Source organism: Nycticebus coucang, chromosome 3 (assembly GCF_027406575.1).
Source record: "Nycticebus coucang isolate mNycCou1 chromosome 3, mNycCou1.pri, whole genome shotgun sequence".
NCBI lineage: Eukaryota > Metazoa > Chordata > Mammalia > Primates > Lorisidae > Nycticebus > Nycticebus coucang.
Window position 1 is genome coordinate 11,728,006 of NC_069782.1, and position 14,387 is coordinate 11,742,392.

General features: G+C 51.8%; 1 protein-coding gene across 2 annotated transcripts in view; it reads left to right on the plus strand.

Moving 5' to 3' along the window:
• Positions 1-13,608, plus strand: part of CACNG2 (calcium voltage-gated channel auxiliary subunit gamma 2) — a 122,213-nt gene extending 108,605 nt beyond the window's left edge. For both annotated transcript variants that reach the window (XM_053586423.1, XM_053586424.1), the window contains 2 exons: positions 11,081-11,221; positions 12,338-13,608. In XM_053586423.1, coding sequence (XP_053442398.1) covers positions 11,081-11,221; positions 12,338-12,873 — 677 coding nt within the window. In that variant the 3' untranslated portion in view covers positions 12,874-13,608. The remainder of the gene's footprint in view (positions 1-11,080; positions 11,222-12,337) is intronic.
• The last annotated feature ends 779 nt before the right edge of the window (positions 13,609-14,387 follow it).

Genomic DNA, 14,387 nt, shown 5'->3' on the forward strand with positions numbered 1-14,387 from the left:
CTAGAAATGCCCACGGGACTTCCTGGGGCCCTGTCAGTCACTCCACGTGGGCCTAGAGTCTGGGGTTCACAGGAGAGCTCCTGGGTAGAGGTATGAGTCTGAGAATCGTCAGCATGTGGATGACATTTAAAGCTGTGACACTTGATGAGCTCACCAAGGCAGTGGCACAGAGAGGACGAGCAGCCCAGGCACTGAGTCCCAAAATACCGAGGCTTAGAGGCCAGGAAGATGAGTGGGCCCCAGAAAAGGAAGCAGAGGTGGCTTGGGTAACTCCGCCACCCTTGTTTCACCAGCTGGAGGATGAAGGATGTGGAGCAGCTGAGAGAGAGGAAAGAGAATGTCAGGAGGGCCTGCCTGGGCGGGAGTCACAGCTAATCTCCTGGGGTGGCAAAGATATTGGGGTTCACTTGCTCTCAAGCCTGCAGGTCAAGCTTTAGATGCTCTCAAGCCTGCAGGTCAAGCTTTAGATGTCCAGCATCTCTTGGAGGGCCTGGCAGAAGCAGAGCCCTGATTAATACCTGATGGGACAGATGAATGAATGAACAGACACACATTCTCTTCAGTGCCCAAGAGTATCGGAGGGGTCCCACAACCTCTCCTGAATCAACTGTCCATAGTGATGGGGCCGATGGCTGTAGGAGCCCTGGTCACCTCCCTGGGCCCCCCGACATCTGGGCCGCATGAAGGTGTAGCCATATGGCCCTCACCCCTCCTCTCACTGGCTTACCCAGTATTGAATGGTGACCAGACTGTTTTTCCCAACCAGTGCTGTGGGCCCACTGGAAGTGTCTGCTGTGGCGGCCCCCGCATCCTCTTCCCTCATTATCCAAAGATCTGAGGAGCTTGGTGAAGAACGGAGGTGGTGGTGACCGGGGTGTGACTTCACATGAGTGTTGGCGTGCGTCAGCATGTCTGTCTTTGCTCACGAGTTGTGCTGTCCTGGGTCTCTCAGTGCCTGGGTGTCTGTGCGCGGAGTTTCTGTCTGTCTGAATGTGCCAGCATCTGTGTGTTGCACGTGTCTGTGTGTATGTGGGTCCCTGTGTGTATGTGTGCTGTGTCCAGCAGATGGGGATTGGTGTTTCCTTGCTGTCCCGCTGTGATGTGGGGTGGGGAAGAAGATTCAGAGGAGGTTGGCTTTATTCCAGTCACGTGGTAAGCACTGACTGTGCTGGGCCCCAGAGTCCACTCTGTCGTGGCCACTTGTGGTCCAGGACCGCGGAGTGGGGTCAGGCCTCCCCACTCCACACTCAGAGCCCGGGGCTGGAGGTTTGGGTGAGGGGCTCAGGGCCAGCTGCTGTTTTGACACACTCCCTCCAGGGGGAGGGGAGGGGGCTTCTGCCCACAGGGCCTTCCCCCCGAAACACACACAGAGCAGAGCTTCCCGATCAGTCCCCAACATGCTGATCACTGGGTCACATTCTCTCCAGAGCCAGTAGTGGACACAGTCAAGCAGACAGGTCCCTGGGCAAAGCCTAGCCCCCATTGACCCCGCAACACACAAGAGAGATGGGTCTGACTGCACTGCAGTTGATGCCTTCCCAGAAATTCCCTGGAAGCCAACAGCCAGGAATAGAACTTACCAGGGAGGCGGGGGGGCACCAGGGCAAGGAGACCAATGCAAGGGTTTGGGGGAGATAAATTTACAGAATATGGCCACTGGCAGGAGGCAGGCTTTGCCACACACCAAGGGTTTCAAACCCAGTACTGTGGCCTCCCAGTGGGCCTCAGTCTCCTCCAATGGGGATGACACTTGCTAGTATCTTCCTAGAGCTGCGAAGAGGATCACATGAGTTAGAAGCAGATAGCTCTTCACTCCAGCCCAGAGCACGATGCCCACTCAGTAGGCATCAGCTATTCTCGGTGCTCACTGCTGCATCTGAGGTTACACAGTGACAAGTGCAAAGGACAGAGAGAAAGCAAGAGGAGGGCCCCTGTTTGCAATAAGGTGGTCAGAACATCCTCAGGGCAAAGGTGACATCTGAGCACAGACCTGAAGAAGGTGAAGGAAGCGTGAGACGGTGGGATCAGAAGAGCATCAGACCAGGGAAACAGCTGGAGCAAAGTGTCTGAGGATGGCAGGCTCAGGCACAGCCAAGAGGCCACCTGGCCACGTGGACCAAGGCAGGGGGTGGACAGGACCTGTGGGCCTCTGCTTTCCTCTGAGATGGGGCCCCACGGGAGGGCTCTGAGCACAGTACAGACTTGGTCTGACATCCAGGCGTCTGCTGGAGGACTGACCACAGTCCTGTATGAGTTATAGAGTTGGGCAGAAGAAGACCAGTTAGGAGGCCACGGCCATAATCCATTCTAGAAAAGCCGGGGCTTGGACCAGGAAGTGGAGAGATGGTTGGGAAGGGATCGGACTCAAGATGTATTTGAAGACAGAATTGACTGACAGCCTGGATGGAGGGCGATGAGAGAGAGAGAGGACTTGTAGACGTTCCAACACCTCCTTTCACTGCAGCCAGGAATGTAGGGTGAGGCTGGCATTGGGGAGATCGTCGCTTTGTTCACCGATATGTTTTGTCTTGATGTCTGTTAAGGATTCTTTGCCCTCCCAGGGCTGTGGACAGCTTGAGGGCACAGTGGAGTAACTGCAAACAGAGTACCCCTCCCATGCTCCTCTCCTCCCTACCCAGCACAGGGCCCTCCCAGGATCAGGCCCAGGAGGAGCTTGCTGAGTGAATAATGAGGTGCCATCTCCCTAGGGCCACCTGGCACATTCACCCTCTTCCCAGAATGAGGACAGAGGTGGATCGTGGGTCTCAAAGTGGGCCAAAGCTACCTTTCCAGCCTGAGAGAGCATCCTTCCTCCTCACTGCCCCCCATCCCCACCTCTAAGTGTTGCACCAGCCATCAGGGAGCTTCTCAGGGACCTGAGCATGGGAGATGTGGGATGCCCAGGGGTCAAGGTCCAATGTGGGACTTAGAATAAAAGGGCCTGAATTCAAGGTGTGCGCCACTCCATGGCCTTTAGCAAGTGGCACACCTTCTCTGGGTCTCCCCTGAAAAGCACTTTGCTATTTTCCCAGCTGTCCCAGGGCACAGCATGAGGGACATCTCAGGGTTTTAGAACTACAATGACACTTCGTCCCAGTTCCTGAGATGCTGGAGTTAAGACCCGCCCTTAGGGACATCCAGCCACACACTCTCCCATTTTACAGATAAGGGGAAACTGAGGCCTGACAGGGGAAATGACCTACAAAAGCTCAGCACTTTCTAGGGCACCATGTACATCCTGAAAGGATGTCCAGGCCCATTACCCTGCCACCTGCCCCCGATATTGAGAGGCATTCTCACACAATCAGTATGGCCAAAACTGCCTCAACCACATCCCATAGTTAGGTGATGTCCTAAGCTGAAATCTGGACTCACATCCACAGAGCCAGAGCAAAACGTTCACCAGACAGTGCCCAGCCTTCCTCCACGCACACAGGTCCGCAGTCTCTGCTCTGCCCTAGTTGATTTACTTAAGTACTGGTTGCAGCCACTCCACTGGTTTCATGGCCTAGTAATGAGTCACAACCTCCACTTTAATAAACACCAACCTCAGTAACCTGAAGCCCCATGAGAGCCAGCAACAACGTGCTCTGTTGTTATGATGGCTAACGCATGCTGCTGCTCCTCGGGGACCCCTGTCCTTGCTGCTTCAAACGTGCTTGCCCAGTTCCTCCTCCTAGCAGCCCTCGGAGCTGGGTGTGCTTATGAGCTCTGTGGGGCAGATGGGACAACTGAGGCACGGGGTCCCATTGACAGAGCTAGGAGGGTGAACTCAGGCAGCTTCTCTCCTGAGCTTGTGCAACTGGTCACCAATCTCTACAAACAGCAGAAAATGGGAACACATCCGGCATCCTGCACAGATGGCACTCCCAAAGTTAGCTCGCAGGGCTCCCAAAATGCTTTTCGTACGTTATTATATATAGCAAACGTTTGTTGAACACTTGACTATGTGCCAGGCCTGACACTGGGACATTATCTTAATTCATCTTCACAACCACTCTACGAGGTAGAGAGGGTCACTGTCCCCATTACACAGGCAGGAAAGGTGAGGCACCGAGGCCAAACACAGCCAGCAGGAGGGCCAGGATGAGACCCCAAGCAGTCTGTGTGGCGCCCACACTCCTAACCTACGCTTTTGACTTCTCTTTCTTCCTCTCCTGCACCATCCTTTTGCTCCTCTTCCTCTTTTATTCTTTGAGGTCTCTGGGTGTCTATCTCTCTGTCTCTCACCCAAGTGCACACAATCCACACACACATTCACATGGGCATGTTCACGCTCATTAGAATACCATCCAGTGGTGCGGCGCCTGTGGCTCAAGCAGCTAAGGCGCCAGCCACATACACCTGACCTGGCGGGTTCGAATCCAGCCCAGGCCCACCAAAACAACAATGATGGCTGCAACCAAAAAATAGCCGGGCGTTGTGGCAGGCACCTGTAGTCCCAGCTATTTGGGAGGCAGAGACAGGAAAATCGCTTGAGCGGAGTTTGGAGGTTGCTGTGAGCTGTGATGCCACAGCACTCTACCCAGGGCGACAGCTTGATGCTCTGTCTCAAAAAAAAAAAACAAAAAATACCATCCAGCACAGCAGGGGAGGGAAAGGGATCCCCAGAAGCCTAAAAGCTCCTCCCAACCCTGCACATCTGTGATTCTATCCTGTTAGAATGGATCGAACCCCAAATGGGCTAACACACATGAAGAGCTTAACTCTGTGTCCAGAAAGTAGGGAGTGCCCTCCACATACCCGATTAGGTAACTATTTTGGTTAAAGTAAAGGGAATGAACGGGTGAGACGGCAGCCAGGGCCTTCTCTTCCTGAGGCATCCGTGGGGCAGGGCATAAGACTGTCAAAGATAGACAGGACCTTAGAGGTTATCTCACCCAGCCCCAGTAGAGTGCAAATCTGAGACCAAAGGAAGGTCCCACAGGGAAGGAGCCCACAGCAGGCTCAGGAACTCCCCCTACCCCCATATCCCCACCCACACCAGCCACCAGCCCCCTTCCTCTCCCAGATAGAGTGAGGAACCAGCAGGGTGCAGCCTCCACCCTGTCCTCCATCTGTGCCCATCATGAAGAGCCACTTCACAGCATGACAGTCATAGGGGCTGGGCCCCACGGGGCACCAGATCCCAAAATGACCTGTCTAGGAAGTTTGGTCAGGAAGAGGATTAGCAAAGAATTTATAGCTCAAGCCATCCCCTCCAGAAGGCAAGATGTCGCTTCCCTCCTGGGCAATTAGGAGACTCTTCATTTCTGTTGTCAGCATAGAAAATAAAAAATTGTTCATAGTTTACCAACGTTCTGTGTTTTCAAGAGCTCCCACATTCTTTTCCCTATTTAATGACCATAACACTGTAAGGCAGACTGAATTAGGATTTTCATCTCCAGTTTACCGAAAAAAAAGGACCAAGGGACTCTATGTGATCTGCCCACAGTCTTCTCGAGCCAGTCACTAAATGCTGGAGCTTCCCAAACCTCAGGCCTGAGCCCTCTCCTTGTCCCTGTGCAAGCTCTCCTGCACCCACCTGCATGTCTACGGCTCCCACCACACACACCTCTGTGCCACACCTGCGCACCAACTGCCCCTTCCACACCTGCACACCAACTGCCCCTTCCACACTCCACTTGCAGGTCCTCAGAGCATGTCAAACTGGGTGTGTCCCAAACCAAACCTTGATTTCTCCCCCTCCTCCCCTGCCTCTCCCTTCACCCCTAGGCTTGGTCCCCTCCTGATCTCCATAAATGTATGTCTCCTCCAGTTTGCATAGCTGAAACCTACAAGTTATCCTCAATTCCACCCTCTTCTCTACCTTTATCCGTCCAGCAAGCCTCACCTCACCTCCTAACCATCTCTCAAACACTTCTTTGCACCTCTGTCCAAACACCATCTCTCCTGCCTGGTCAATCACAATAGCATTTTTGCCAGTTCCCTGCAGCCTCCCTGACCCCCTTCATAATCCATTTGCTTAAGATGCAAATCGGATCATGACAGCCCTGCCTGTCCTAAGCCCTTTAATGTTTCCCATTGCGCTTAGAATAAAGGTAAGCTCTTTAGCATCCTCCTCTGCCTCAGCGCCCCCCAAGCCTCTCTATGGGCTCTTCCAGCCTTCCCCAGGTCAGTGTGCTTCTTCCAGCCCTATTCCTGCTGTGCTCCTTACCACAGCTCTGCCCCCACTCTTTCTTACCCATCAGGGGTCAGCTCACCATAAGGCCTCCAGGAAACACTTCCTCATCCCCCCAGGAGCTCAGTGCATGCTCTGAGAGGCAGCAAGTGTGGACCCCACAGTTGGGCTGCCTGCCCTCACACACTTTGGACAGATGGCTAACCTCTCTGAGCCTCAGTTTTAGACTACAATAGGCATGATTAAAATATGTATTTCACAGAGTTGTAATGAGAACTAATGAGTTAGTATATGTACACTGGTTAAAATAGTCCCTGGTGTATACTAAGCTTTCAACGAACATTGGCTGTCACATACCCTAGTGGTATCATATCGGTACCTTTCTTTCCCAGCACTTTATCCTGGATCCGTTGTTACCTGAAGACATGTGTCTCCCTCATGAGAACCTATAAAGACATAGACTAGGCCTGGTTTTGCACCCTGTATGTCTCCCATGCCCAGCCCTGAACCTGGCCCAATGGTGGGTACTCAGTACATGTTTATTTCCTGGACTCACAGCTAGTCAAGAGCAAAGCATCTCTCTCCTTCAGACCACAAGGCTTTTTTCCAATACAGAATACATTTGCTGGCCAAATCCTGCCCACCAACTGATTTTATAAATAAAGTTTTATTGGAACACAACCACACTTATTTGTTTACACATTGCCCATGGCTGTTCACTTGCTATAACAGCAAGTTTGAGAAGTTGCAACAGAGACCATATGGACAGCAAAGGCAGAAATATTTACTTTCTATCCCTTTACAGAAAAAGTTTACCAAGGCCTGATTTAGGGATCTGTAATCTCCTTGAAGCCAAGGCCCATTGCTTCACAGAGTTGGTATGAGGCCTAAATGGGTTAATCCATGCAAGGCACTTAGAACAAGGCCTGGCACAGGCGAGGTGCCCCGTAAATATAGCATGTATTGTGAAGTGCCTTATGCTTATTATAGGAGACCAATAAATATTTATTCACTGAATAAATCAGATACTTTCTGCTCCTTTTGATAGATTTTAGCACCAAGACCACACAAGGCTTTGTGGGAAGTCAGGACAATTTATAGGGAATTTATATCTGTACTGAAGGAAGAAGGACCTCAGAAATAAAAATTGTTACCTGTTACTGTACACTATCTAATGTAGGACACAGTAGCGATATTACCCAATTTAATCCTGTAACAGCACTTCTCCAACGTTCATGCACATACAAATCTTGTTATAGAGCTCTCCTTAAAATGTAGATTCTGACTCTAGTGGGGGTGAGGGGGTGAAAGTCGGCATTTGTAACAGGCTCCCCAGTGATGTCAGTGCTGCTGGTCCTCAGACAGCATGTGGAGCAGCGAGGCCTGTGAGCTGGATAGTAGTAGTATTATTATTCCCATTTTACAGGGTGGAGAAACTGAGGCTCAAAACCTAAGGGTCACACAGTTAGTAAATGACAGAGCCAGGATCCAACAGCAGGTGTAACTAACTCCAAATCCACATTCAAGTCTGTGACATTGCCCAGCCAGAAAGACCTGCTTCCAAAGACATCTCCAACAGACAAGCCCTATTTGTTCCTAAACCAGCTTCCTCCCCAGCCCAGATCTGGGACCTGTAAAGTCTAGCTGGCCTAGGCGTAGTGCTGTGCACCAGCTGCCCTGCTGTGGCCTTCTTGCTGGGCAAAAAGGCCTCTTCCAAAATAGGCTGGTGTTTGGGTAGGCTCTGCTGTGCTGAAGAGGCTTCTGTTTGTATTCCCCGCTGGTCGCCATTATTCAGAGCATATCATGAACTGCTTCGGCACTTCTGAAGAAGCTCCGTTTCCTCCACCTTATTCTTTGCTGGCTGCAGCACGCCAAACCACCTCCTCCTGCCTCCCTCCATCTTGTCCACACATGCCTGGGCTCTCGTTGCGCACACCCAAGCAAGCGCACACGCGGCATCCCAGCTCCCTCCACAGCTGGCACTCCTTCCCTCTGCTGGCACCAAGGCTGACTTGGGACATCCAGGTCCCCCCAGCAGACAGGACTGAATGGGAAACATCAGGCTCTGGGCCACTGTGAGGTCATTTGCTCTGTGCAATCAAGGTCCGCCAATGCAGGCATGCCATGGGCAGGAAGACCCCACTTCCTTGGAGGGGGAAGGCCAGAGCCATTCCTCTGTCCTGTCCCCCGGAAGCTGCACCAGCCCCTCTCCCTTATTTACGCTCACTCCTCCTTCTGCAGGCCTTGGGTTGGGTTGAGTGCCCTTGTCTGCCTTGCCTTTAGTTGAGCTGCCTCAGCTCAACTGTAATATGGAGAGGGCAGAGCCACTCGAAATATCTAACAGTCCACACCCTGTGTTACACATAGCAAAACCAGAGGGGTGGCGCCACTTGCCTTAGCCACACAGTGAGTGAGTGGCACAGCTGGAACCAAATTCAGCTAACCCTGCCCCCAGCATCTATCTCAGGCTCTTTGGAACCACACAGGGAGAACACGGGGCAGTCCAAAAGTTGGGCCAGGCTGGGGTTGAATCCTGCCTGCCTCACTCGCTGAGCAGTAAGTCACTTCACCTCTCTGAGCTTCGGTTTCCTTCTCTGTAAATTGGGGTATAAAATACACCCTTCAGGGCTGTTATGTGGATGAAATTCCTGACACGGAGTGGGTGCTTAATAAATATTCTCTCTCTTCTCCTGGGCCTTCAATAAGCTCTCACGATCTCCACGTGCTTATAAGGCTAAGCATGAAGGTGGTTGTGCGGGTCTGTGCACACATGTGGGAGGGATCAGGCTGGGAGTACAGTGCTCGTTGTCTTAGAAATGACTTACAGCAAGGGAACAGCCCCCTCCTGTCCGGGGGGTGTAAAGCATCCTGTCCCTGCCCAGCTGACCTGGCTGTCCAGGGCTTCCTCCCCTGGCCCCAGCTTCCCCACATGAAGCTCAGCTTTGCCCGAGACACACTCAACCTTTGTTCAAGTCCCCACAAATAACCCCTCACATTTGTGTATAGGGTAAGACAGGCCTCAGGCCCATGGGGCTGGGAGGACAGAGAGAGGGATTTTACATCACACAGGTCCCAGCAGACTGCTTAAAATCCTCTAAGAAAAATTCCTGAAGTTCTATATAGAAAGATTCTTTTCTCACAGATTCTTCTAGGCCACACTGCCACCCAAAGGGGCACGGACAGGAGTTGGGGGGAGGCTCTACTCTTGACACCTCCCCGACCAATCCCTGGGCTTGGCCAAAGGGCCCTGTAAACATTGAATCAGGACTCAACTTCTTTCGAAGCCACTGAAGGGGCCACAACATTTAGACATCTTTTTCCTTCACACCAGCCTCAAGATGGCTCTGCCTCCTGCCCGGCCCACAGCCCCTGAGACAGGGAGTCAGGTCCTGAGGTCACATGATGCCTATTTGAATTTGGATAGAAAACAATTTCTTACCTTGCAGAGGAACTTTGTGGAGGACTCCACCCTCTAAGTCCTCATCCTGGAGACTCCCAGAACATACCCCCCCATGAACACACAGCTCCGCAGCTGCCACTCCCCCAGCCCAAGCCCTCTGTGCCCTGGGCTGTCTGCCCCCCACTTCCCCCACCACCCCCCACTAAACATGGGAGCTGCGGCCCTCCCCCTCTCCTCTATCCATTTCTCCCTTTTCATTAAAATATTCTTCTCTTGACTCGGCACCTGTGGCTCAAGCGGCTAAGGCGCCAGCCACATACACCTGAGCTGGCGGGTTCGAATCCAGCCTGGGCCTGCCAAACAACAATGACGGCTGCAACCAAAAAAATAGCCAGGTGTTGCGGCGGGCGCCTACTTGGGAGGCTGAGGCAAGAGAGTCGCCTAAGCCCAGGAGATGGAGGTTGCTGTGAGCTGTGATGCCACAGCACTCTACCCAGGGCAACAGCTTGAGGCTCTGTCTTAAAAAAAAAAAAAAAGTTCTTCTCTTTTCCTGTCCTATTTGTCAGTCCTTCCTTCTTGCCTTCTCCTGAAGGTTTTGACTTTTTCACTGCAATGTGCCTGGACCACCTCTCCACATTTACTCACTCAATGAGCTTGTATCGGCAACATACTGTTTCCTTTGACAGAGACGATAAAGAGAAGAAACAATTTTTTAAAAGCCACAGTCCTTGCCTCATGCCCCATGGTTCAAGGTGGAAGCACACATATAAATATTTATAGCATAATATTAGCTGTCATTAAAAACAATTAAAAAATATTAGCTCTCATTTATTGAATGTTAACTATATGCCCCCAAAACTTATCTATGTGCATTACCTGATTTAACCCATTTAATCCTCATAACAGTCTTAGGGGGCACTATTATCATCCTTGTTCAATGGATGAGCAAACTGAGGCACTGAGAGAAGAGAAAACTTTCCCAAACTGAAACAGCTAATACATACTAGAGCCAAATGCAAATCCAGGCCATGTGGTTCCACCGAAGCACAGTCCCAGTTCCTCAATGTGCCCAACTGCCACAGAGTGCAGAGGAAGAAGCTTATAACTTTGCCTAAGGAAATCAGGGAAGGCTTCACAGAAGAGGGGATTTTGAATTGGGTTTTGATGGATGAAGAGGAGTTTGCTTAGTGAAGAACAAGAAAAACATTCTTAGTAAATGCTCTGTAAATAAGCTCAGTAAATCAAAGTCAGCAGCATAAAATGACATGCTCTGGGAAGTTTTCTGTGGCTAGACTAGAGAGAACACGAGGACCGCGAGGCAAGAGGCTTGAGGCAGACAGAGGCCAAGTCACACAGTGCTCTGTGCCTGCTGAGGTGCTGGGGTTTAATCCTGAGGCCATGAAAACCTTACTCGCTCTTTCCCCAGTATTGTCAAGCAACCTCAACTGGGGGCTGTCGGTAAGCCTTCTGCTTCTGGGGCTCCTCTCTTGCCTCCCCCTGTACCCCTCAGTCTTACAGCCACACCATTCTCTTTCTCCCCAACCCTTTGTGTTTTGCAGGGGCCGTGAGGGCCTCGAGCATCTTCCCGATCCTGAGTGTGATTCTGCTTTTCATGGGTGGACTCTGCATTGCAGCCAGCGAGTTCTACAAGACTCGACACAACATCATCCTGAGTGCCGGCATCTTCTTCGTGTCTGCAGGTAACTGTCACCTAGCCGAGCAGGCTGGAGTCCAGGCCTGTGCATGGGAAGGAGAACCAGACAGAGAGAGGAGGGGAGGAAGGAGAGGAGCTGCCAGGACTTGCAACAGGTGCTAGGGGAGGAAGGTTGTGCTGGGCCCCCTAGCAACCCCGAGGCCCCCCATCAAGTCCTCCAGGAGCATCCCCGGACCCCAACCCTTAACCCAATGGCCTGTTATCCTACCACCACTTGGAAGGGGGCCAAAATCCAGGTCCCTCTCAGGGTATTAGGCCTCTCCCCATTTACCCACTCTCCTCCCAGTACAAATCAAGTGACGAGGAGGCTGGAGACAGGACAATCAAGTTGCCTCACCATTCCTTGAACCCTGACTGATGTCCAGAACCCTAGAAACCATGGGAGGACTCTCCCTTCACTGTCCTACCAGGTGGGAGCAGGCAGGCACCCACAACCCCATTTCTGAGCCCGGTTAGCAACAGATGAGTCCCATCTGCCTCAGATGTCAGAAACAGAACCTGGGTGTGGCACAAGCCATTTAATAAGAATGACCAATATCTAAGGAACCATAGCCACATCCTGCAAACCAAGAGCACTCCTTGACCTTAGAGGAGCAAGGTGTTTCACTAGCCCCATTTACAGATCTGGGAGCTCAGATTAGGTTAACCTACCATGGTTTTGAAGCCAGGTGGGTCTGGCTCCTGGAGCCAGGTTTAACCTCCTGCTACACCAGCTCTCCACCCCTGTGCAGCCTCTCCTCTCAAACTTAACCTCTCTGCGCTTGCTTCCACATCTGCGACAGGCTTGCAAAGCACTAAGCAGAGAAGGCAGATAGTAAATGCTCAATAAACAGGATCTAGAATTATTATTATTACTCAAAATTGTAGCAGGCCTCTGTCTTCTCCTGAGGCTTGCTGTGTCTGTTTCCTGATGGCCTCTCCCAGCGCCACGACACAGGGTTAAGGGAACGTTTACCGGGGTCCCTCTCCGTGGGCCCACCTGTTCATCATGAAAACAGCAAGACCCGGGACAGCCCCACCCCCACCCCAAATCTTCCAGGCGGCTGACATGCTCATGAGGAACTAACAGCCCTTCTCTCCGACTCTCCACCCACGCCCACAGGTCTGAGTAACATCATTGGCATCATAGTATACATATCCGCCAATGCCGGGGACCCCTCCAAGAGCGACTCCAAAAAGAATAGCTACTCTTACGGCTGGTCCTTCTACTTTGGGGCCTTGTCCTTCATCATCGCCGAGATGGTCGGGGTGCTGGCCGTGCACATGTTTATTGACCGCCACAAACAGCTGCGGGCCACGGCCCGCGCCACGGACTACCTCCAGGCCTCCGCCATCACCCGCATCCCCAGCTACCGCTACCGCTACCAGCGCCGCAGCCGCTCCAGCTCGCGCTCCACGGAGCCCCCACACTCCAGGGACGCCTCCCCCGTGGGCATCAAGGGCTTCAACACCCTGCCGTCCACGGAGATCTCCATGTACACCCTCAGCAGGGACCCCCTGAAGGCCGCCACCACGCCCACCGCCACCTATAACTCCGACAGGGATAACAGCTTCCTCCAAGTTCACAACTGTATCCAGAAGGAGAACAAGGACTCTCTGCACTCCAACACAGCCAACCGCCGGACCACCCCTGTATGAAGACGGCCGGGGGCCTCGCCAGCCAGCGCCGCCGGGGCAGCGCGCAGAGCAGGGGCGCGGCCGCCGCAGGGCAGGGGCAGGGGTGGGGCGGGGGCAGGGGCGCCCACACCATCCCCGGGAGACCTTCCCAAAGCAAAAACAAAAAAAGAACAAAAAAAACAAAAACAAAAACAAAAAAACAAAAACAAAAAAAGAGAAAAACGTAACAAGTAAATTAAAAAAAAAAAAACAACAAAATATAAGAGGAACAAAGAAGCAAAACAACAGGAGATGTGGCAAAATATAAATGGGGGAAGAAAAACAAACTTTTAAAAAGTGAGAGGGATAAAAAATTAAAAATAGAAAATAAATCTAAAAGAAATGCATGATTTCCCATGTACCATTATTTTAACATTTAATAAAAACCAATTTAAATGAAAATATAAAAGGGAACCAAGATAACATTAAAGCAAAAAATGAGAAGGAACAGAAAAGAAAGGAAATGTTCTTCCTATTTATCAGGGTTTATGTTTTTTTTTTTCTTTTTTTAACACGGGAAGAGTTACTTTTCTGTTCCCTTTAACCCCCAGAGGACCCTACCTCCCTGGGAGAGTGGGGTGTGGAGACTCAGCGGCCCAAGGCCAGGTGAGCCTGTGGTCACTGCCAGGTCCCTGGAGCCCCTGGGTGGGTGTCCCCACAACGCTGGGAAGGGCTCAGCGGCTACAAAGCCCGCTCCACCTGGCACTGATGGGGCAATTGTAGGCCTCCAGGTGACCCGAGTCCTTGGTCCCTCCTGTCCACTAGGTGCCTGGAGGGGGGTGCACCTGGGGCTTGCCCACCCCCGGGTTCCCAGTCCTTAATGGTCCTTAACCCACTGTGATGACTTCCTAGGCCTTGAGGAAAGGGAAGGAGAGGGGATGGCTGCAGTGGCTTACAGAGATGCTGGAAACCCCGGAATCCTCAGGGTGAGCCTCTTGGGGTCACCATCCCCAAGCTCCTGTCCTTGTAGTCAGGAGATGCCCACCCCCCTGGGGGATATAAAACAGCTCTCCCTCCTCACCGCTCACCTCAGGGCCACCTGTTGGCCCTGGGGCAATGGTGGACCCTCAGGCCCCCAGTACCCTGGGAAGGGGGTTCATTGACCCTTGGGGGGTCCTTGGACTCACTGATGCCCCCTTCGGGCCCAGCAGGTCCAAAAGTGACACAGCAAAAAGGTTTCTTTTTACAAAAGAAAAAGGAAAAACAAGTGGTGATTTTTTTTTTAATAAAAAAACCACAGACTATAAATAAATGTAAATATATAACACGTGGATTTACTTGCAAGAAAATCAGATAGTATTTTTCTTTTAATTCTTTTCCAGCTTTAAACTGTGAAAACAAAAAAAATGGGGTGGGATGGGAGACTTCAAATTTAGCAGGGAACTTGTCAAACAGAAAACAAATATACAAATCCATTTACAAGAAAACAACACAGGTGTGAGAGATCAGAGCTGAGCCTGAAGGTGGAGGAAGAGGAGGGGGTCCCCCTCGAGCCA